Source organism: Poeciliopsis prolifica, unplaced genomic scaffold, assembly GCF_027474105.1.
Source record: "Poeciliopsis prolifica strain line A6 unplaced genomic scaffold, Auburn_PproV2 SCAFFOLD010, whole genome shotgun sequence".
NCBI lineage: Eukaryota > Metazoa > Chordata > Actinopteri > Cyprinodontiformes > Poeciliidae > Poeciliopsis > Poeciliopsis prolifica.
Window position 1 is genome coordinate 12,538,806 of NW_026562385.1, and position 24,051 is coordinate 12,562,856.

General features: G+C 37.9%; 1 protein-coding gene across 1 annotated transcript; it reads left to right on the forward strand.

Moving 5' to 3' along the window:
- Positions 1–8,435: 8,435 nt before the first annotated feature.
- Positions 8,436–21,664, forward strand: LOC129363516 (sterile alpha motif domain-containing protein 9). Its single transcript, XM_055035638.1, has 5 exons — positions 8,436–8,443; positions 13,102–13,170; positions 13,914–14,568; positions 14,979–15,258; positions 17,154–21,664. The coding sequence occupies exons 1-5, from the start codon at positions 8,436–8,438 to the stop codon at positions 20,771–20,773; spliced, it is 4,632 nt and encodes a 1,543-aa protein (XP_054891613.1). The 3' UTR covers positions 20,774–21,664.
- The last annotated feature ends 2,387 nt before the right edge of the window (positions 21,665–24,051 follow it).

Here is a 24,051-nt window from a genome sequence, read left to right on the forward strand (position 1 = left end):
ATTATTTGGAGCCAGTTTTATTCATTTATTTATTTTTGAGGATTTGTTTTTTATCATATTGTGGGCTCTGAGTTTACATATGCATGTTCACTGTTCCATAGTGCCGTTTAATGTCTTGTTTGGTCATGGTAAATCTTTGTTAAATAAACCATTTTAGTTTAAGTGTGTGTGAGAAAATATTTGTTTCCTTTCGTTCATCATTTTTATGTGGACCCCTCTGATAAAGCCTTGCTCACCCTTTGGCCACCCCTTGAAAAAAAGTCTAGCTCCGCCACTGCTTTGGTGTGAGTCATGACTTCTGGAGGACGTCATCTTCTGAGTTTGTTTCCTGTCCTTTCATTTTTAGAACACTAATCATTTTGTGGTTTTGTAGACGCCTTTCTGATCTTCAAACAAAAGTTGATTCAATATGTCTTGCTGTTTCCACACAGCTTAAAACTATTAGATATTTTAGATCTTTTAGGCCTGAAGGAACCTTAAAATAATGTCTTCTACATCACTGACAATCCTACAGTTAACCCCCCACCTCCAAATAGGGAGTCTTTTCTGAACACTACAAGATGACGCCACACCTCACACTGTTTTAGGACACGGCCAAGGACACCACTGCCAAGTGACTTACTAAAAGTGTTGATCTCAATGTGAAAATTGATTTAAGTCAACCTACTATTTTCAGTTCAATACCATGTTTGCATTTACAGTGTGTACGCTTTAAATTACACTCCCATTCGGTCTTCAAATTCAATCAAATTAGTTGACCAGAGACACACAACAGTGGTTGGTCTGATTCAGTGCTTCTCAAATAGTGGGGCGGGCCCCCTTTGGGGGGCGCGGTGCGATAGCTGGGGGGGCGCGTGTGATCCTGGGGAACAGGCTTTTTTTTTTTTTTTGGCCGAACTAGTATAAAGTGTAATTGCGCACAGTAGGTGGCAGTGGCGCTCTCATTGTTACTTCTGTCACGTTTGCGACAGTGCAACATTTTACGACTTACAAGACAACAGGTTTGCCTTGGTTAGCAGTGTTAAGTCAACAAAAAGCTCCGACTGCGTTCTGTCTCTGGCCTCCGTTATTCAACAACCCCCAACATGAAAAAGTTTTTCACAGGATGAAAAGAAAAGCGGAGAGAGACAAAGATAATGAGACAACAGAAAGTCAACCGAAAGCTAAGAAGAAGAAATACGACGAAGCGTATTTAGCGCTTGGCTTCACTGTGACTACAGTTGGAGAAGAGGAAAGACCGTGTGTTTGCTGTGTCTAAAAATGCTCGCAGCGGACAGCATGAAGCCAAATAAATTAGCGCGTCACTTAAACACGTTACATCCCAATCACGCGGATAAGCCGCCAGAGTTTTTTCAGCGAAAAAAAAAATGTTAAGGAAAAAATGTTATGCAGAGATGGATAGTCACGGTGGGGAGTGGGGGGCGCGAATAGTTTTCTTCTTGCTAGGGGGGCGTAACGGAAAATAATTGAGAAGCACTGCACTAGATTGTTAAGTGGGAGGGTGTTCCAATGGGAAATTCTGAGCACCGGCAGCTTTATTTTGAAAGGACGACAGATCCATTGTAATCCAGCGGGTAACTTCCTGTCTCCAAATTATTATTTTTATTAAACTTTCATGTGTTGTAAATAGAAATGGGAATTATTATTGTTGCTGTTGAACATATTTAGTTCATGGGTCATTATATCTAGTATCAGTTTGGAGTTTAAAAATATAAATTAGTGGATCATACCATTGTAGGCCGTGAAAGGTTTTCCCACACTCTCGGTCGCGCTCTTTCTGTTCGGATTCCGTGGGAGAAGTTATGAAGTTTCGTTTTTGTGTTTAATAAGTGTATGTTAGTGTATTAAGTGATGGTTTTATCACAGTTTTTTTGTAAAATAATGTGTATTGTTATTGTAGTATAAATTAACCTTTGTTAAATTAAGGCTAGTAGCTAACAGTTAGCTAGCTGTTTTATACATGAAACATTGCTAACAAATCGTATGTGCATGTGCTGAAGATAGTATTGTTCATGGTTGAACAGGCGCTGTGCGGGACTTAAAAGTACACTGTTCTGATTGATACTATTTTCTGCCATTTGAATGCAGGTATGTGATGTTTCATTACTATTTATGGTATTTTATTTGGTTTTCATTAATGTACTGTTTAAGGTTAATATGTCCATGTTTGGGCTCAGTTACTTATTAATGCAACTGTTTTTATTTCATAAAGTAAATGTGTTACTTTACTTAAGTCACACGCACTTGCGCTCTTTCTGTTCGGATTCCGTGGGAGAAGGCGCTGTGCGGGACTGAAAAGTACACTGTTCTGATTGATACTATTTTCTGCCATTTGAATGCAGGTGCATTAAAATCATCTGCACATCAGCTGTTGTTTGGCTTTTCTTGCCTCAAAAAGACACAATGCAGGATTAACTACGCTACACGTGCTGTATGAAAGAGCGGAGGCATACAAAGGAAAAAAAAACATTTATGCACGCTATGCGCACCATTTCTTTTTCTATCACGGTCCTGAATCATGTGTAACTCATTTTATTTATGATTTTAACTAAAGTGGCAACATTACTGTTCAGCTCACCTTCGTTTTAGTGGGAACATTTTGATGCGCAAATCCGGTTAATACGGGGTTGCGCTGTGGAGCGGTATAACCGCAGATCATCTTCAACCAGCAGCCCTGACCGGGATTTGCTTTTCATCTCTGCGAGAGCGGAAAACCCACATTCACAGAGATAGGTTGAAGTGAAGGGAATGAGCAGGTTTACTAAAAATTTGTCAATTTTTTTCCTCTCACATCAGTAGACAGCAAGCGGATAGCTTCTTCTTCGGTTTATTTTTTCCCTTGCACCGCGCCTCCCCTAAAGTGCTCTGGCGCCCCACAGGGGAGGCGCGCCTCACACTTTGAAAACCGCCGATATAAAGGGGATTTTATTTGGCTTTGCCATTTGATTGGTTATTAATACAGTCCGACTGGGGCGTGACTCCTGATTGGTGGAGAGAAGGGAAGGGTGGAGAGAGAAGGAGAGGAGTGAGGAGAAGAAAAATGGTGAATAGCGGAGGGTGAGGCGAACCGATCAGAAAGGAAGAAGAAAACAGATTTGAGCGATAGAGAACGGGAGAAAAAAACACACTGGAGAAGACGAAGTTCGGAAGAAGTTTGAGGGACTTAGGTCGCCGCGAGAGGGACTGAACAAGAGGAGATAGACGGGAGTAGTCCGGACGAGTTCGGCTAAGCTAAAGGAGCTAGCCACTTCAAGCTAAAGAAGCTAGCCGCTTTGGACAAGGGACTTCAATCCACTAAACACAGTCCAGTGGATTTGCAGCGCTCTCAATGTTTTTGTGAAGTGCAACGCTCTCAATGTTTTGGTTTTTTCTTCGGGACTTCAACTCTTTGTTTTGTAACAGGCCTGCAACGTTTTTTCACACTCTCCTGGAGGTCGTGAGTAACCCAACTGCCAGGGTTACATTTGTTTAAGATTGTTGTGTTCTGGTTCATTGGAATCAAAAGGTGGACATTAATGTCTTCATATTTTTTGCCTTATTTTTATGTTTTGTAAATATTATTGAATGGTTGTTCAACTTTGAAGTTATAGGGGTGACTAACTAATAGGTTTCCTGTCACTTTAGTTTAATAAAGTTAGGCTGAACCATTTCGCCTAAAATTCTAAACTTTCTCTGGGTCATATTTGTCATAAATTAGGTAATCGGTGCCGCCCAACAATTGGGGTACGGGAGGTACATGGAACCCAGCACCCTCCATTTTAGTTTCTTTACATAGAATGGAAGAAGGTGTTACACCTGTTTTATCAAAGATACAACAACTTTGGGCTTCTTCACGGTCCAGATTATTAAATTATGATTACAATTATCATCTAATTCCATGTACAGATTTAACTCTAATCTTAATTTAACTGGAACCTGAAAAAGTCTAAACGTGTTAAATCACGTTTTTCATGTTTGGTATGAAAACTAGTGATGGTGAGATGAAGCCTCATGAGGCATTGAACCACTTGATCCAAATGGTTCGAGAAAGGGTTCATTTCTTGAAGCTTCATGTGCTCACGAAACCACCTACTGGCCAGGTGTATAATCACAGCCAGCTGTATCTCAACACGTGTGATGCATGAATATTTGTCTATTATGGCTCTTGGGAATGACGTCACAAAAGGTGTAGGACGAAATAATTTGTCTACATAAATTATGTACATACATATATGTACAATAAAATATTGTTGAATGTATTCTCTGTGTAATTTTTCTCCAAATAGTCGTGTCATGTGATATGGCATGTTGTGTAATAATGTTTATCTGTGGCTCTAGAAAAATGGCTTAATCAGGCAGAGGACAGTGAAAGTGCTTGTGGAACTAGGGAGGGGGCAGTGAATAGGCTAATGCTTGTGTAACTTGGATGATTTCATGCATTTTATTAAGAAACAACAATTTCTCCACAGTTTTTGGTTTCAAACTATTCCTCTTTTTTGACACTACTTCTCCAGCCTTTGAAAAGACACGCTCCTAAATCTCCGATCTCTCTCTCTTTCTCCTAAACTCTCCAAACACCAAACTAACTGTCTCAAACTAAATAACCACTATCCAAACTCTGCTATCCAAACTATCAAACCTCTATCCACTCTCTCAACTGACCCCTGGAAAATGGAGGGAAAATGCCAATTAATTTCACAAGTTTAACAATAAAACTGAACATTGTTGGAGTTTATAAACTGTTTTGGGGACGATTTGCAGTGACCAACTGACCTGACCTGCATGTTTTAGAGGGTGTGGGGGAACCGGAGCGCCCGGGGAAAACCCACGCAAACACGGGGAGACCATGCAAACTCCACACAGATGGTCTCTGTGAAGACGCAGCGCTAACCGCTGCGCCACCGTGCTGCCACCATTTTTCTGTTGGGTTGGGAGGATCTATTGTCAATCGGGGAAAAACTGTCTTTTTAAAGACAAAGTTCTGTCTTTAAAACTTTGTTTTAAAACTTTAAAGTTTTAAAACTTTAAAACCATAAAGTTTTAGAACTTTAAAACTTTAAAACTATAAAGTTTTAGAACCATAAAGTTTTAAAACCATAAAGTTTTAAAACTTTGAAACTATAAAGTTTTTGATAAATACCAAATTAATATCCTTATTCTAATTCTTTTTTTTCTTTGATTTAAAACCTAGAAATCTTTTTATTCTTTTCCAGATAGTTTTTTTCGGTTTCTTTTTACCATCTATATCCTGAAAATCACTTTCTTCTTGAGTCACGATTTTCTCAATGGTGTCAGAGTCCTTAGAACAACCTGGTTCTGATTCTGGTTCTTGTTCTGGTTGTGGTTCTTGTTCTGGTTTTGGTTCTGGTTCTTGTTCCGGTTCTGGTTCTTGTTCTGGTTTTGGTTTTGGTTCTTGTTCTGGTTCTGGTTCCGGTTCCTGTTCCGGTTCTGGTGCTGGTTCTGGTACTGGTTCTTGTTCTGGTTTTGGTTCTTGTTGTGGTTTTGGTTCTTGTTCTGGTTCTGGTTCGTGTTCTGGTTCTGGTTCTTGTTCCGGTTCCTGTTGTGGTTCTGGTTCTGGTTTTGGTTCTTGTTCTGGTTCTGGTTCTGCTTCTGGTTCTTGTTCTGGGTCTGGTTCTTGTTCTGGTTCTGGTTCTTGCTCCGGTTCCTGTTCTGGTTTTGGTTCTTGTTCTGGTTCTGGTTCTGGTTTGTTTCTTGTTGTGGTTCTGGTTCTTGTTCTTGTTCTTGTTCTGGTTCTGGTTCTTGTTCTGGGTCTGGTTCTGGTTCTGGTTCTGGTTCTAGTTGTGGTTCAGGTTGTCCAGGTTGTTCCTCGTCTGAATCCATGTTGTCATTTGATTCATCAATCGGGTCAACATGGCCGACTGATGTTTCCTCTTCTTCTTGAGGACTCGCCATGTTGGTTGACGGTAAATCGTTCGAAGATTCAACAATATTTTGCACAGAAAAACTTTTAAATTTTCGTTCAGCTGATTTTTTAAGTGAACTGATTTCTCTTTCATATCTGATTGGTCTTCATACAAAATGTCCACTTTTTACTTCTTCCATGACGTTGCTCAGTTTGTCCTGCAGGCATTTTATCTCAACTTTTGATGTTTTTTGCAGGACAGTGTTTTTCATTTCCAGTATGTCGATGAGCTTCTTTTTCTCCTCTGTGTCCTCTAGATATAATCTCCTGTCTTCTGTTATTTGCTTTCTCTGGATTTCTGCACTTTGTCTCTCGGCTTTAAGTTCGTCGGTCAGCTCCTTAATTTTTAAGAGGTTTTCTAAATTATTTTCTTTTTCTTGCCTTAGCTCCTGTTGGCATCGCTCCAGGTCTTGTTTCAGGATTGCGATTTCTTCCTCTAGGGCCTTTTTCTTCTTTCTCTTGATGAAGTTCATCCATAAAAGCTTCAGCTGTGTGAGAGCAGGAGACCCTCACTTTTCATATTTTTGCTGTATTTCTTCCTTCTCCAAATCTTTCACTTCAATCTGAGCCTGAGAAGCGATCTCATCAAATTTCAGGACTTCCACGTCTCTGAACTTCTGCAGGCTTTCCAGTTCGGCCTTCGCTCTGCAGGCCTGATCAAAATAGCCAACTTTCAGTTCCTCCTGCTTCTTGACTTGGAACTCCATCCCTTGGAGCTCTTCCTCCAGTTTCTCTCTCACTGAAAGCCTTTTGGCCTTTTCCTTGTTCAAAAGGCCGTTAAGTCGATGGATCTCTCTTTCCATATTATCGGGGTTGGCAGTAGAGCTCCTGCCTTGGGGGTGTTGGTGGTTTCCCCTCCTTGGATTAAATCCCATCATCGTTGATCTTGCACTTTTCTGAGACATTTTCTCAAACACTATCAATGAAATCGTCAATAAAATATCTCAGAGTTTGCGAGCGTCTGAACTGGTCAGTAGTATTGCGAGCAATGACAAATATGCAGAATTGTGTTACATACAATTCTGCAGTTGATGACATCACAGACGGCATCGCCAGTGACATCACAGAATCTCCCTTTGCTGGCGGTGTGACATCATTCCACCTCCAAATATCTTGTTTACAGTCAAAATAGTCCATGATTCTCTTGTCTTATGTCAGGGACATCAAACTCATTTCCATTTGGGCCCAGATCAAAAATCTGAATGTTGTGCCAGGTTGCATTGATAAAAACCAATTCAATTGTTAAAATATCAATGAATCGGTGTTTCAGCATTCAATAAGTGTTTAAAATAAAATAATATTGAACATCTTTTCACACTAATCAGTCCGTTTGCGATTGTTCAAACTTTTGCAGCACCACTCTTTGTAGATAAAAATGAACTAAAATAATCAAATGTATCTTTTAAGACTCCCAGTGATCTTGGGGTTTCCCAACAAGACAATGTTGACTGTTTTAACCTTTCACCTCCTCGCCTGCTTTGGTCACATGAGCTGCAGACTAGCAGACAAACTTTAATAAAACTTTCAATGGCGGGTAAAGTAGCAGGTCAATGGTGGAGAAACCAAAAACAACTCTGTTTCCACTGTTTGCTGAAAGAACATGGAAGATGGCGAGGAATATTTTAGTAGAGAGCATCCATCCTCACTTTTCATCAGTTTGAACCTCTGAGCTGATAAAGGTGTTATTGTTGCTCTGGCAACTGACAACATGCATTAGAAGTCATTTATTGATAGTACGATAATTATTCTTAACCAAATTAAATAACATTTACCTTAGTATGTATGCTAAGTGTATTTCTCGATGCACAAATTGTTGATATTGTTCAGGGATTAAAGGATTTTTATTGTCATATCACCCACTGGCCACCAGGGGCTCCCAAAGCGCCCCAGCCTGGCTCCAGGGTGTACGGTGGCCCTGAGGTTCAAATTGAAACCACATTTACAAAAGCTCTATAACATGAACGAAAGCACAACAACATTAATGAAAGCGTTTTAATATCACCGAGAACGTTCATGTTTATTAATAAAAACACGTTAAAGACAGAATAACTTCCGATTCAAAGTAAAAACGAGCCGCAGAGCAATCAGCCATTTCTTAGGTCTCCCACTGGGACATACCTGATCCATTTCGTCAACGTTTTAGTGCCTTCATTCATGTTTTGGCGCTTATGTAATTTGTAATCATGCTTTCAATATGCTGAAGTGGTTTGCACCTCAGGGCCTCCGTAAGGGTAGGATCTCCTGTATGGTTGAGTACAACCTGTTTCCAATGGTTATTGATCATATGGCATCTTTGGGCTGCGCTTGGTCTGGTGCCTCACTTGGACCCGTCCGCATCGGGTGGCCCAACCAGAGGCATGAAGCCCCGACAGCATAACTGCTTGGATCACTGGGACACTCAAACCCACAACGATAAGATAGCAGCCATGGAGGGGACGTGTAAATGTGTGTGTGTGTGTGTATTAAATAACCTGTTAATTATGTAGGAAAAGAGAAAATGGAAGAAAGTTGTTAACATGAGGAAACGAGCACAATGTGGAGGTAATCATATTCTGACTTTTGGTCCATTTGTTTAGTTTGTAAAAAGTTTTATAGGCTCTAATAAAGTTTTAGACTCTAGTAGCCATTATTTTACAGTGATTGAACAGGAAATTGGGAGGATAAAGGAGGGAATGACATGCAGCAGATTCCCCAGGACTGGGAATTAAACCCAGGTTGACAAACAAAGCCTATAAGTAATGTCCTAAACAAACATAATTTGCAGTCTGACTATAAAGCTGGTTAAAAAACTGATGTAGGCATTTCTAAGCCTCTTTTTCTCTTTTATACAAGCAGACAACTATAAGCTCAACAACATAAAAGCTTCATATTTATTACAATTTATTTATCTAAGAATTGATTTCTTCCTGTAACGCAGTGCTTCTCAAATAGTGGGGCGGGCCCCCTTTGGGGGGCGCGGTGCGATACCTGGGGGGGCGTGTGATCCTGGGGAACAGGCTTTTTTTTGGCCGTACTAGTATAAAGTGTAATTGCGCACAGTAGGCGGCAGTGGCGCTCTCATTGTTACTTCTGTCACGTTTGCGACAGTGCAACATTTTACGACTTACAAGACAACAGGTTTGCCTTGGTTAGCAGTGTTAAGTCAACAAAAAGCTCCGACTGCGTTCTGTCTCTGGCCTCCGTTATTCAACAACCCCCAACATGAAAAAGTTTTTCACAGGGATGAAAAGAAAAGCGGAGAGAGACAAAGATAATGAGACAACAGAAAGTCAACCGAAAGCTAAGAAGAGGAAATACGACGAAGCGTATTTAGCGCTTGGCTTCACTGTGACTACAGTTGGAGAAGAGGAAAGACCGCTGTGTTTGCTGTGTCTAAAAATGCTCGCAGCGGACAGCATAAAGCCAAATAAATTAGCGCGTCACTTAAATACGTTACATCCCAATCACCGATAAGCCGCTAGTTTTTTCAGCGAAAAAAATGTTAAGGAAAAAATGTTATGCAGAGATGGATAGTCACGGTGGGGAATGGGGGGCGCGAATAGTTTTCTTCTTGCTAGGGGGGGCGTAACGGAAAATAATTGAGAAGCACTGCTGTAACGGAAATGATTTCTGATTAAGTTCTCTGTTTTCATACTTTCATGGATTGTTCTTGTTTTTTCCCTTTTCTACACAGTTTTCATGTTGAATTGCACTTTTTTTGTTCAGTTCATCTTGAATTTGTTAGTAAATTAAGACTAAGAGAAAGATCACACAGTAACTTTTATCTTTGATAAAACCTTTGTATCCCAGTGTTATACGGAGGTTACTAACTATATGTTCGGATTAATAAAAGTTTTAATAGGTCACTACAAAACTTGAGGTAAATGTTTATTTACTAAAAATAACCCTTTTGATAACCAGGGACTACATAATCTTGTTTTGACAGAAATATATTAGTATTCTTCTTTAATATTTAAATAATATAAAGCAGGGGTTTTCAAAGTATGAAAGGGTGAGCCCCCCCTCCAAGGAACACAATGTCAGCCTCCCCCCCCCATAATCAACCCACACACAAACAACTGCCACTACAAAACACCTTCTAATTACTTTTAAAATGACACTTTATCTGAATGAAATTTAACACATGAACATTTTAAAACATTTCCTCCCATTTTAATTATTTATCAAGGCCTCTGTATGGCAAATATGCCCTTTAAAAAAAATAAATAAAAATAATTTAATTATAAGAATAACCCCAAACTCATTTTTCATCCGTTTTCTCAAACAAACGTTACATCTGAGATTCTGAGTTTAATGTTTGAGATACCAACACTGTTTTCACATCTTAACAAAAACATTTTGATCAGATCTTTGGAACACATCTGTAAATGTTGCACATTTCCTTGAAATTAAAAAAATAAACCAAAAACCATAAAAGTTGCAAAATTGTGGAGCTCTTTTTGTGGCTCATCTAAACAATTTATCTCGAGCTAAAAGAGCGTGTGTAGCGATGTGATGTTACACTAGATCAGTGCTTCTCAAATAGTGGGGCGGGCCCCCTTTGGGGGGCGCGGTGCGATAGCTGGGGGGGCGCGTGTGATCCTGGGGAACAGGCTTTTTTTTTTTTTTTGGCCGAACTAGTATAAAGTGTAATTGCGCACAGTAGGTGGCAGTGGCGCTCTCATTGTTACTTCTGTCACGTTTGCGACAGTGCAACATTTTACGACTTACAAGACAACAGGTTTGCCTTGGTTAGCAGTGTTAAGTCAACAAAAAGCTCCGACTGCGTTCTGTCTCTGGCCTCCGTTATTCAACAACCCCCAACATGAAAAAGTTTTTCACAGGGATGAAAAGAAAAGCGGAGAGAGACAAAGATAATGAGACAACAGAAAGTCAACCGAAAGCTAAGAAGAAGAAATACGACGAAGCGTATTTAGCGCTTGGCTTCACTGTGACTACAGTTGGAGAAGAGGAAAGACCGCTGTGTTTGCTGTGTCTAAAAATGCTCGCAGCGGACAGCATGAAGCCAAATAAATTAGCGCGTCACTTAAACACGTTACATCCCAATCACGCGGATAAGCCGCCAGAGTTTTTTCAGCGAAAAAAAAAAAATGTTAAGGAAAAAATTTTATGCAGAGATGGATAGTCACGGTGGGGAGTGGGGGGCGCGAATAGTTTTCTTCTTGCTAGGGGGGGCGTAACGGAAAATAATTGAGAAGCACTGGTCTGATTAGAGACAGTGCTGACTCAGCCTGGAGAGATGAAGTTCATGATGCTCCTCATCATGTTGCTTAATGCTTTTAAAGCAAAAGAACTGGTAGCTGATTTTAGGAATCCCCATCCTTTGGTGATCAGTAATGTCTGTGTGGAGATGCTGCACTCATTTCAATTTCTTGGGATGCACATATTTCACTATCTCTCCTATTGTGTCTTTCATCATTAAACCATCATTTCACGTCAAACTGGGCCACCATGTTTGCCTCACCATCATCCTTAATGTTCATTTCCAACATTCAGTCTAAATACTATATTGTCATCTGTTGAGACAGAAATGTACCGTGATTTTTAGTTTATAGCCAAAAATAACATCAAATTAATGTTCCAATCTCTGAACATGAGCTTTACAAAGAATACAGTCTGTCAGGTTCAAACAACTCAAAAAATTTAAACGCCACACAAAAAGGAGGAAGACAAGAGTTTAGATTTTACTTGCAATATTCTTACTTGCAAGGAGAGACAGACAGAAATGTTTATCTGTTACAATTTCTTGCTGCTCTGAAGCACATTCTGCCATATTCTCCCTTTTTATTTCCTTAGGGGCGGTCCCTGGTTACAAAGATCATTTTTGGTATCTCAAGTCAGTTACGTAGCACTGCTATTTCTTGAGTTATTTCTTCTGTTATCTTGAGTGCAGACATGTTACACCTATGGATTGACAGTGAGTTCAGTAATTGCAACTGCAAGGCAGGAACCGAAAAACTTCCAGCTCTGATTGAAGCATGAAGTGTCATACAGGCTGAAGTAATTTTAATTTTTGGTCTCAAAGGACTTTGAACACTGACTTTCTACTTTAATTCATGCTATTTAATCATTTAACTTCACACAACAAATACAGTGAACATAAGAACACAGCAAACATAAGATAATATACTAAATATTTCTAACACAGTCAACACTATCCAACTGGCAATTATCATTAGAATTATTTTCACTGGTAATATTCCAGTGGTGAAAGAAGGAAGTCCTAAAAACCTGCTTAATATGGGATTCAAATGGTATATGTTGATCAAACATCGCTCCGCAAACAAATTCAACATCCAAAACAGATAAACAGGAAGTAATATGAATCAGTGTTTCATTTCATGGAAGTTTATAAAAGTAGTTGTTCGCAGGTCAGTTTTACAGAGTCAAAACTTTAAAAAGTGTGCTTCAGCAATGGTATCTTTTCATACTGAAGATTTGACTGTCAGACTTGTTCTGTGCTTCAAGAGGAAGAAGACAGGCAAGTGATTCAGGTGGGTTAAGCTAAGCCTTTAAAAAAATAAATAATAATAATAAGTATGTTATAACAAGAGATTTTGTCTAATTCACATTTTGGACCACTTTATTTTATTGTCTAAAAAAAGAATATTCACTTGTGTGGTATACTTTGATGAGATCTGGATATATTCCTTCACATGCAAATGATTATTATTGTTTTCAATGTAAATTTGGTGCGTTTGATCAGGAAACGACACACAACCTAATTTTTTTTTTACAAACATCTGCGTTGAGGACCCCGTTTGACTGTCACTGTTAATCCAGGTCTTAATGCGGCTCGTTTTGTTTTTAAGTTTATTTTCCTTCGTCCCATCAGCAAACAGAGAACAGGCCTGTGTTACTGTAATCCTGCAATGTACAGGTGTAAAAGTCACAAATGTGCTTTTTTTAAAAGCACATTTTAAAAAAAATTGCTTTTTAAAGCACATTTAATAGAGTATAATATTACTCTATTATACCTATTTGGACAATATTTGCCATGTATGAATTTATTTTCTAGCAAAAAAAAAGGTCAAAAAGCACATTTTAAAAATATGTGCTTTTTTTAAAAGCACATTTGTAGCTAATTCATTTCATATTGAGAATTTGTGAATTTTATCTTATTCAATTATTTTTATTTGTTGTTTTATTGTTTTTGTCTGCGGGGGTCGCCTTCATCTGTATCTCCTGGGCTTCCGTAGTTCGTTCCAGCCCTTGTTGCTCTTCCGGTTTCCCCATTTTCCTCTCAGCTTTGTTACGAGCTGCTGTGGGTAAGTTAGAGGAAAGTTCGCTGCTGCGATATGTTTGTTTTCTGTATGGATGTTGTTGTTCATGTTGAGGCCTCTACCATGTATGGATTATTATTGTTTGTTAGTGTGTTATTTTGTAGTTCTGGCCGTCATTGTGGGCTTTTATAAACAGTTTTTTTATAATTTCATTTATTTATAGATTGTGTGGGCGTGACTTTTTAGGACCGCTTTACCGAACCAGGAAGTAAACAATGCGATAAGCTAAAAACTACAATTTTTTGCAAAAATACTGTCCAGTGGACCTGTGGTCTTCCCCTTGGACTGTGTCGATTAGTGCACCATTTCTCCCGGCTTGTCACCAACACTGATTTTTTACTTTAATTCATGCTATTTAATCATTTCATTTTATTTGTTGGAGTTTTGCATTACACCCCTCTAGCTTTTATTCCGAACTTCAGACATTGTATTTAATAATTATTTAAGATGATATATTTAAGTAATTTTAGCAAAGTTTAATTTTTGCTAGGTGAAGTTAGTTTTAATCATTTTCTATAATGCTCCCGTTGCTTTTATTTCCTGGGAAATCAATAAGCAGTACATGGTCCTCTTTGTGCCACTTGTGATTGCTTTCCTTTTTACAGCATCTTCTGCTTGGCAGTGTAGCAATCATAGAACCACAACAAATTTATGTAAACAATTTCCTCTTTTTTGTTCCTTGCACATTTGAATATCTGTTTCTTTGTCTGTCATAAATTTCTTCTCAGGTTCAAAATGAGCCAATCAGAAATTGAGGCCTGGAGCCAGGAAGATGTTCATCGCTGGCTTATAAAAGAAGTCAAAGTTTCTCAGAGTTGCGCTGATACATTCCTTAAAGAAGAGGTTTCAGGAGAATATTTAGTCCACTTTGGAAAGACAGACATTCTGGAGTTAGGGCTCAAGCATGGTCCTGCTGTGAAGATCTCTTGTTATGTGGCAAGTCTGATTGAAGGATCAGGTCATAAGTCAGAATATCCTGCATATGTAAGCACATGGACCAAGGAGCAGGTGAGTCAGTGGTTCCTTCAACACGTGAAGCTTTACAGAAAATACGTAGAACAACTTCTGGAGGAAGATGTTTCTGGGGATTGTCTGGTTTGTTTCAAGAAGCAGGACTTTCTGGATCTAAACATTAAAGCTGGTCCCGCTGTGAAGATTCTAGCAGAACTGAAAAAGCTCAATGACAGACCAGAACCAAGCCTTGAGCCACTAATGGACCATAGAGAGGGAGACGATGTTACCCTGCCTCAAACTCGAGAAAATACACAATCTGACTCAAAGAAGAAAACTGAATCAGAGCCTCAGTCTGAAAAAACTTTGACAGAAAAAGAAGTGGAGACAACAAAATGCAACACTGTAGGAGGAACACACAAAGCTGCAGAGGTAAAGTTACAAATGATTCATATTTTCTGTTATGCTCTGCTAAACATAACATGAAATCAACATGCATAAAATGCTAGCTCAGACACAATATAAGATGCGATGAGTTGTGGTTTTGTGGTTGGACCAAAATACAGTCTGGAGTTGGAATGAACTTAAGAGCTTTTTAAACCAAAAAAGAAAACTGAACAAGCTACTTATTTCTGTCTTACCATCAATGAATGAGAACGGACACAAAATCAGAAGCATATTTGTCTTGGCTTTTACTCTATTATACGTATTCATACAATATTTGCCATGTATGAATTTATTTTCTAGCAAAAATGATGATTGAGCTGGTTCACAATTTCAATTATGGCTGGGCTGTGTACAACATTTTACTCAACTTATGGTGACTCTTTCTTCCTAACCAGGTGAAACTCCAGCCAGAGTCATCAAAGAGCACTGTGATTAAGGACTACTTGGATAACCTAAGGGGAGACGACTTTAAAAACTTTCAATTCCATTTATTAGAATACAAAAACGTTGAAAATAACTCTATTCCCCTGGGGGCTCTTGAGAACAAAGACAGAGTAGACACTGCCCAGTTATTGACCAGCCATTTTGGGAATCAGGAGGCTTTACGTGTCACAATACAGCTTCTGAAAAAGATTGGGCAGCGTCAACTTGCTCTTCAGCTGGAAACAGACACAGGTAGGTAACTTATGGACAACTTACATAAGCCTTGTACATGTTTTATAAACAAAATTTAAAGATTCACACAAAGTATAAAATATTTTACATTTCTGTTTTTAAATATTTTGTAATCAACTGTTTTAACAAGGAAAAAAAAAGTGATAAGTGTCAGTCAACACAGGTTTCTTGTGGGGGAAAAAAAATCTATTGCTGGAAACACTTCTAAATGTACTATTTGGCCTAAGTTTTATACTTTTTTTTATTCTTTTCAATGTGCGATCTGATCTTTAAATTATGCCCCACCTCTCCTGTGACAACTCTCTGTGAGAGACACATATAAAAATTTTTCTCTTACACAAAAAAGTCTTATCCCCATTCATTCATTCATCCATTCATTCATTCAAGTTAGTTCACACACATACATTTTTGACCTATCATTCAGAATAGTACGTATGCTTTGTGTGTGTGATATTTTAGTTGTTTCAGTGTATATGTGCACACCTAGTCTTTTATGTGTGCATGTGAGAGAAAAATTGTATGCATGTGATATTTTAATAGTGAATATGCACAATTTTAATATTTTGTGTGTGCGTGTGTGTATGAGTCTTTAGTAGTTTGTGAGACAAAATATAGTTTTGTCCTAAATTGCCCCTCAGAAAATGAGAGGCTTAAATACATGGAAGTTTTATTGCTAATGATAAAAATGTCTGGAAACGGCATAGCTGTGAATGAAGGCAAACAGGCACTCAGAGAATATAAATAATAAAATGCAGGAGCTGAAAAGGGAATAAAAAGTCTGACAAATAATCTAGGAGAAATAAATACAAAAATACTAGAAATAGAAGACTGATACATTATGGCATATGTTCAGAAGAAAGCTTTTCTCATTGTGTGAAACGTTGCAGTGTGTTGAGCTGTAAATATTGTCAGTTTTAAAAGCAGAAGGTCTATAGATAAGGATTGAAGGTTTGAATCTTGTTCAACGACAAGTTGGTAGGGATTGATATACATTGTGCACATACTTCATTTTCTTCAAATCCACACCCATTTTCTAGTCAGACTTGTCTCTAGGAAACTTTGTTTATATAGCACTTTCATCCAAAGGCAATTAAATTTCTTGCTTGTACAAGGAAGTTAAAAACAACATAGTAGTTTACTGAATATTTGACAGGTTTTTTCAGAAAGTCATTGCTCTATGATCTGTCTATGTAATGGTTTTAATCTGAATGCTAAAATGTTCAGCTATGTCTTATTTTTTTATTGTTTAATTCACTTGTCTGGTCACTTAATAATCTGTGTGGTGGACCATGTATCCTGATTTGTGGTGAAGATAAAGCGCTAATCTGCAGACATCCACAAAAGTGAGGCACAACTCAAGATTGTAATGATAAAGACAAAACTTTAAAAAAAATGCAGGAATAGAAATGTGAAACAGCAAAAATTGGAACATGGAGCAGAGCTCGGAACATGACAGGGAACAAAGTGTGAAACAGGGCATGAAAGCAGACTAGGAGCTTTGAGTGCTGGATCAGATGACATATATAGGGATGATGAGGCAGTGCAGATGAGTGAATTGTATTATTATTAGTGGTCAGTGTGAATATAAGAATGGGAAGCAGACTCAATATGAGGAATCTGAAGTGGACATAAACAGTAAACCTAGAGAAAGAGTATCACTAAGGAAAAAATGGACAAAGAACAAAATCCAAGAATAAGATAACGGACTAAATGAAAGGAGTGAACTGATATGGCTCTTCAGTTGCACTTGGTCCAGGCTGATGAGATCATTTGAATAGAGTAACCGCCATACTGCAGTACACCAGATATCCAAGTAAATTTTGCTTCTTGATTTATTTTTTGTATTTGTATGGCCCTTTGCACTGTTTAAGAATCACTTTTCACTTTGTTTTCAGGTCCACCAGAGCAGTGTCTTTCCAGAAATTACACGAAGACAGAAGCTAACCAAGGAGAGAAACTAAAGATGTTATTAACTTGTGGTGGAAATTCACTAGACAATTATGCCAGATTTGTTGTTGTTGTAAACAAAAGCAGACAAGAACAAATTCAGTACCTCAACTTTCTGAGTAAGCTGAAACTGTTTTGTGTCTTGGACTTTGACCCAAACTCGCTCTCTTCTGGTGGATTGTGTAATTCATACAGAGAGTCAAGGGTGGCTAATCTGCATCTGCCAGTACAATTTCAGGGACAAATAGAGTCTGTAAAAAAAGACCTTAACCTCAACCTCCAGACCAGCTGGGTCTTCTGTAATGGAAGAAATGACCTCGAAGGAGACAAAGAACTAGAGTATAGAGAGTGGTTGAGGAAATCTTGCAAAGATGTTGACCATTTAGTTTCCTTTATTTGCAACCCTGACGTTTTTCTTGAAGGCAGATGGCTGATCATATTCCTCCTCCTTTCCCCTGTGTCCACTGAGAAAGATCCAGTATTTGACACCTACAAATCTTTTATCAAACACACAGATGAGAAAAACATTATCTGTATTTGTGAATCTCAAGATACATATTGTAAATGGAGGAAACTTATTCAAGAAAAGTGTGACTTTGACATTGAGCATTTGTCCATAAATGAACTAACTCTGAGTGAGATCAATGGGACCATAATGGGCCTGGGACCAGTTACCCAGTCATGTACACGTCTGCTTCCTTCTTCTGGTTCCAGTGATGTTGTCCTAAAACAGAAAGACGAAGATCTACTGACAGCTCTGAAAGTTCTTGCCTCAAATGAGTGTGAAAATGTCTTTGATGAAAGCAGTCCAGAATTTGATCAATTCAGAATCAAGGTTGAGGAGGAGTTCTATAGAGGAGCCAAAGTGAGTTGGTGGAACTTTTACTTCTGTGACAAAGACAAAGAGAAGCCATTTATAAAGAGAGAAAAGCATGACAATGTGAAGAAAATGATTAGATCACAAAAGGCACATTCAAGAAAGGCCTGTGTTCTGCTGAATCTATTTCATGACCCAGGATGTGGTGGTACCACCTTAGCAATGCATGCAATGTGGGAGCTGCGTAAGGAGTTCAGATGTGCAATTCTGAAAGACAACATGTTGCCAAAAACTGAGGTGGCCAACCAGATCCAACATCTGATGAAACTGGAAAGTGAGAAACTGTCACCAGTTTTACTTCTGATTGATGAATCAAAAGAAACAGAAACACCTTCTGATCTAGTCAACTGCATCCGTCTGGCAGTTGAAGATTTATTGGACTTTAATCTGGATGAGGGTCAACATTGCAAAGTTGTCATCCTCAATTGTGTTCGTTCACATAATCCTAAAGAGCAATACAGGCAGCACAATCAAACCCAAAACCAGTACATAACTGCAAAACTGACACCAGAAGAACAGAAGGAGTTTGAAAAGAAACTCAAAGATCTCCAAGAAACCCATGAGAAACCAGAAAACTTTTACAGCTTCATGTTCATGAAGAACAATTTTGACAAGACATACACAGAAAATCTTGCTTTTAACACCCTGAATCACTTTGACTTTAGCACCAAAGCGGCTCAGCTCTTTTCCTTTCTGGCCTTACTCAAAACATATGCTGAAAAATCAGAAATCGCTCTGTCACTCTGTGAGGATTTCCTTCAGATGAAGATGATTCGCTGGGAAGAAGACTGTGTTTTAGACAGAATGAACCCATATTCCAACTTCCTCATCGTAGACTCGATGAATGATTGGGATGAATACAAAGGAATTCGAATTCTTCATCATGCAATAGCTTCTGCCTGTCTGGATGAGTTGGAGAGGAGTCATAATCTGAAAGTCAGTGATATTGTTAAGGAGATTCTTCACTGCGATCTGTTTTTCAGTGCTGGCGTGAAACACAAATTCATGCTCTTTATTATACAAATGCTGATAAAAAGACGAAAGCGAAAGAAAGATGGAGAGGAGAGGGAACCATTTTCTCCTCTGATAGAAAAAATCCACAGCCAGGAGGGGAGACAAACTGTCCAAGAGATCTTTGAGACTGCATCATCCAGATTTGAGAAGCTTTCATCTATTCCTCAGGCATTGGCAAGATATCTGTACATCAATGTGCGTGACTTTCCAGAAGCCTTAATATGGGCAGAGAAAGCTAAGAACATTAAAAATAATCCCTTCACTTTTGATACAATCGGACAAATCCACAAAAGCAATCTGAAGTCTAACATTGAAAGAGAAAAGCAAGAGAACACACGCAACCCAGAAAATTTGCACAAAAATATTGAAATAGCCATTAATGGCTGGAAGGCTTTCCAAAGAGCTCAGGAACTGTCAGACTTTGAGAATGAAAGAGAAGAAGAAACAGCTGATGATGAGTCAGAGGACTATCCCAGAAAATGGTACAATGTTTACGGTCACATCAGCATGTTGGAAATCTCTTTTCTGATCTTTGACATACTGAGCAGATTACCTTTCTTTGAAAAAGATGATCCTCTTAAAAAACAGTACTTGCGAAGTTTTCTTAACAAATCAATGCCAATCAACAGTGTTCACAGAGAAAACACTGACATCAACAACAGATATGTTGAAATCATCAGTGAACATGAGCCATTTCTCACCAAACTTAAAACTGATGTCAAAGAAAGGTTTGATTTTCTAGATTCCTACTTTGTCTACATCAAACAGAACTCTGAGTATGACAAAACCAACCACAGGACAGTAAGTGAACTTTTTAAAAAGTATGTAGACCTTTTCTGTGCCACTCCAGATGAAAGGAGAAAAGAACAAAAAGTCAAAACCAACCTCAACCAGAAATTGAATATTGAAGAACGTAAAAGATTTTTGGAGACGTGTCAAGCAGATACTTTCTCTGGAGTACTTCAGTGTATGGATAAGCCTGCTGAAGAGACAGAGCAGATCACAGAATGCTATGCATTTTTACTACAAAACACTGTCCATGAGAGAAATCATTCAAAAATAAAAATCAATTACATTATGTCAAACATAAATCTTTACCACCTGAATGCAAAATCTAAGCATGTAAAGAAATACAGTGACCTCTGTACTCTTCTTCGAGAAATTCTGCAAGACGTAGGACTTCAACATCCTTTCCCAGATCCATATTTTCTGGCTCTGTTGTTATTCTGGCCAAGTCCTTCAGAAGAAAATACAGATATAGCAAATTATCTAACTGCAATTCGGCAGTCTTCTCGTAAGCACTTGTCCAAGTTACTTCAAAAGAGGAGCACCATTGCTTACTTTTACTTGGGTAAAGGAGAAGGATTGAAGAGGCTGGTTTCAAAACCCTCACTGGATGAGAGTTTTCTAAGGAAGATGACTCGAGATGCCTTAGCACAACTTTGGAGAGATGGAGACATATTTAAAGAAAATGCAATCATCAACCGACTTTACAGAGTGAATGGAACCATTCAGCATGGGGAGGTTTACGCTAACTATGGCAAACAAAAAATCCCAGTACGTCCAGCACGGATCAGTCCTGGACTAATAAGTGGTTTCAGTACAGAAAAGGTTTCTTTCTACATTGGGTTTGCCATCAACGGACCCCTTGCATATGACATCAAATATGAAAACTAGAAACACAGAAAGACCCTGCAGACTGAACCTGGATAAGCAGCTAAGAATCAAGGCTAATGCTTTAAGAATGTTAGGAACATAAATTAGAAATTATTGCAAATCATTCTGGCTTTTTAGATCTAGCTTCACGACATTTGATTGAGCAAATATTGAGTAATTAGTGAAGGTATTACCCATTACTCTGAATATGAGGTCAGACATTTGGTCTAAAAAAACATGAAATTATGTACTTGCCCATTCTACTGTAGAAGACCAAATAGAATGGTCTTGAGTTATGTCTCAGAATAACCTACTCTTCATTTTATTGTGTACATAATTGTTTATCATCATGTTCAGTACATGTCTCAGAACATGTTTTTGTAATGTTTCATTTTAAGATTTAATTATGTACTTTTATGTTTCGAAAACATGTTAACTCTTGTTTTGTTTTATGAAGATGTTCAACTTCTCAAATGTTATAACTCAGTTAATGTCTACAGTTCTCTTCAGAATCATATAAGATTTAATACCTATTTTTCTGTTATTTCTGAGCATATGTCTGAGATGTTTAAATAAATTGGGTTTTTTTCTCTAAAGAACCAGTCTTACATAGCAATATGTTTATTGTACATTTTATCTATACAATTATTGGAAAATATGGTTAACATTTTAGTTAAATGTATTTTTATCCTTTTTAACAAAAATATTTTCACAGTATTTCTGTAACATCTTCTGTTAAATCTCAACTAAAAACACACTTGTTTAGAATTGCATTTGAAATGTAATATGTAACAATGTTGTTTATTCTATGTTGCATAACTTTGTGTTTTTGTGTTTATGATGTAAAGCACTTTGAAATGCCCTGCTGCTGAAATGTGCTATACAAATAAAATTTGATTGATTGATATGAAAGCTTTGAATTTAGATCTTCGATTCATGTTCTGTTAATCATATCTACTTCTGCTTCCACTGGAAAAATGTTATCATTTTACAATTACATATTAACTCATTGCATTATTCCATTTATATTCATTATTTAATACTTATTTATTCATATTTTCATTTACCCATTTTGCTCATTATCTTACAAATAATTTTGCATTTAATGATTACATTATTTTTTGCTATTTTTCTACAATATGTTGCTTTGACATTTTATTTCCAGACTTAAGTCTGTTTTCTGACTGCATATTTGATGATTGATGTAAAACCAGACTGTAACATTTACAGTGTTTAGAAAACGAAGTTCTTAAGTTAATTTCCTGCTTATGAGGTGATGACTGTCAGTGAGATGAGGAACCATCTCTTCCAAGTGTTTTTGCAGGGCAGCAAGGAGTATGCTGACCTACACTCTGTAACTCTTTGTACTTTTTCTTGATTACGTAAAAATCCATGAAACAAACATTTGTGAGTATCTGTCTCTGACTGAGTGATTTTTATTTTAACAATGCTTGAATATTGTTTTCCATTACAAGTTGGTGCTGTGATCCAGATGCTTCAACTGAATGTCCAAGGATGTTGATGACCACATTAGCCATATTTTCAATACAGATACCTTATCTGTCAGTACTCTGTAAATGTTGAAAAAATACAATTCCACAATTGCAGTTATTCCATTAAAATCACAAGTGAGTAAGCTTGTCCACATGATAACTCATGTACAGCCAAAGGCGTCTTTTTAGGCATTGGGGCCCCTTATCCTCGGGAGCGGCTACATTCGCAGAGTTTCGGGAAAACTGTCGAGATTTTACAGAAGAGATATGGATACAACACATTGGAATGTCACAAAATTTTAAGACGTGTATGATGCTGTGAGAACTCTGGTGCAGCCAGCTGCATATTGCCCAGAAAAAAAACCAACACAAACCATCATTCTCCTACAACTTCCTGCTGTCTTTGGAAATTGCCAGTATAATATCTGGCTGTTGATCAGGTGAATCCTGCAATGCGAAAGTGACAAGTTTATTTGTGGAGCACATTTCAGCAATATGGTGGTTCAAAGGTCCTTATATGATAAAACTGTAAACAGTTATAAAACAAGCAATAAACATTACATTTTGTCAAATTCCATAGATAAGGAGAATTTGACAAAAGGGGGAATCCATGAGGAAACAAGGAAACAGAACAAAAATCAAATCTACAAAATAAGGAAACCAGCAAGGACAAACAAAAGGGAGGATCGAGGAGTAGATGAAAGGATCAGGCAGGCAGGGAGTGAGAATGAGAGGCTTAAATACTGGGGAGTGAAGGTATTACCCATTACTCTGAATATGAGGTCAGACATTTGGTCTAAAAAACATAAAATTATCTACTTGCCCATTCTACTGCAGAAGACCAAAGAAAATAAAATGATCTTGAGTTATGTCTCAGAATAACCTGGTTGATCCTGTCAGTAGCATGCTTGTCTCAAAGATTAAGCCATGCAAGTCTAAGTACACACGGCCGGTACAGTGAAACTGCGAATGGCTCATTAAATCAGTTGGGAGTGGAGGGAGTAAGAGGCAGGCTGAGGAGAGGGAAAGAGATAGGCATAGGGGGTAACTGAAAGTGCACCGGGGACTAGAAAATAAATTAAATTCTACAGAATTATGCACACAAGAAATAATTAAACTGTAGTAACTAAGAATAATTAGAAGAATTAAACAAAACTAGAACCACTAAGAAGAATTGAACTAAAGTAAAACCAAAACATAGCTGATCTAAATAATAAAGGAAAACAAATAAAACAGAACCCAAAACCCAACTAAACAACCTGATATGACATTATACACTGCAGAACAAATAAGAAGGAAAAGTACAAACCTTAGAACACGCTGTAGTTGTTTCTACTGCTGGAAATACACTAGTAAGTTCAAAATAACTGACCAGTGGGAAACTTGAGTAGGTTCAAAAGTCAATGTTCCCCTACACCCTTCTGCATTGGACCTCATAAATTTTTTACATGCACCTTTAAAAGTCTTTTATTTGTGTGGTTTCAGGGAACTGAAAGGACACATTCACATTGTCTGACCATGACATCCTCACACGTTTTCTAAGCATTGCAATAAGAATTCAAGGGATCTGAGGAGTAGATAGTAGACAAACAAACCAGAGTGAACTGGAATCAGACTGCTTTCCATAATTTATTCACCCTTTACTTTACTACTTTACTACTGAAAGCAGTATTTCAATAGTAAAGTAGTGATTTATAATACAAATCACTGACAAACTTCTCCTGTGTTAGTAATAACCAAATGTACAGTGGAACTGGTGATTTAGAATAGGATTTAGAATAGTTCAAGAAAAACTTGAAAAAAATA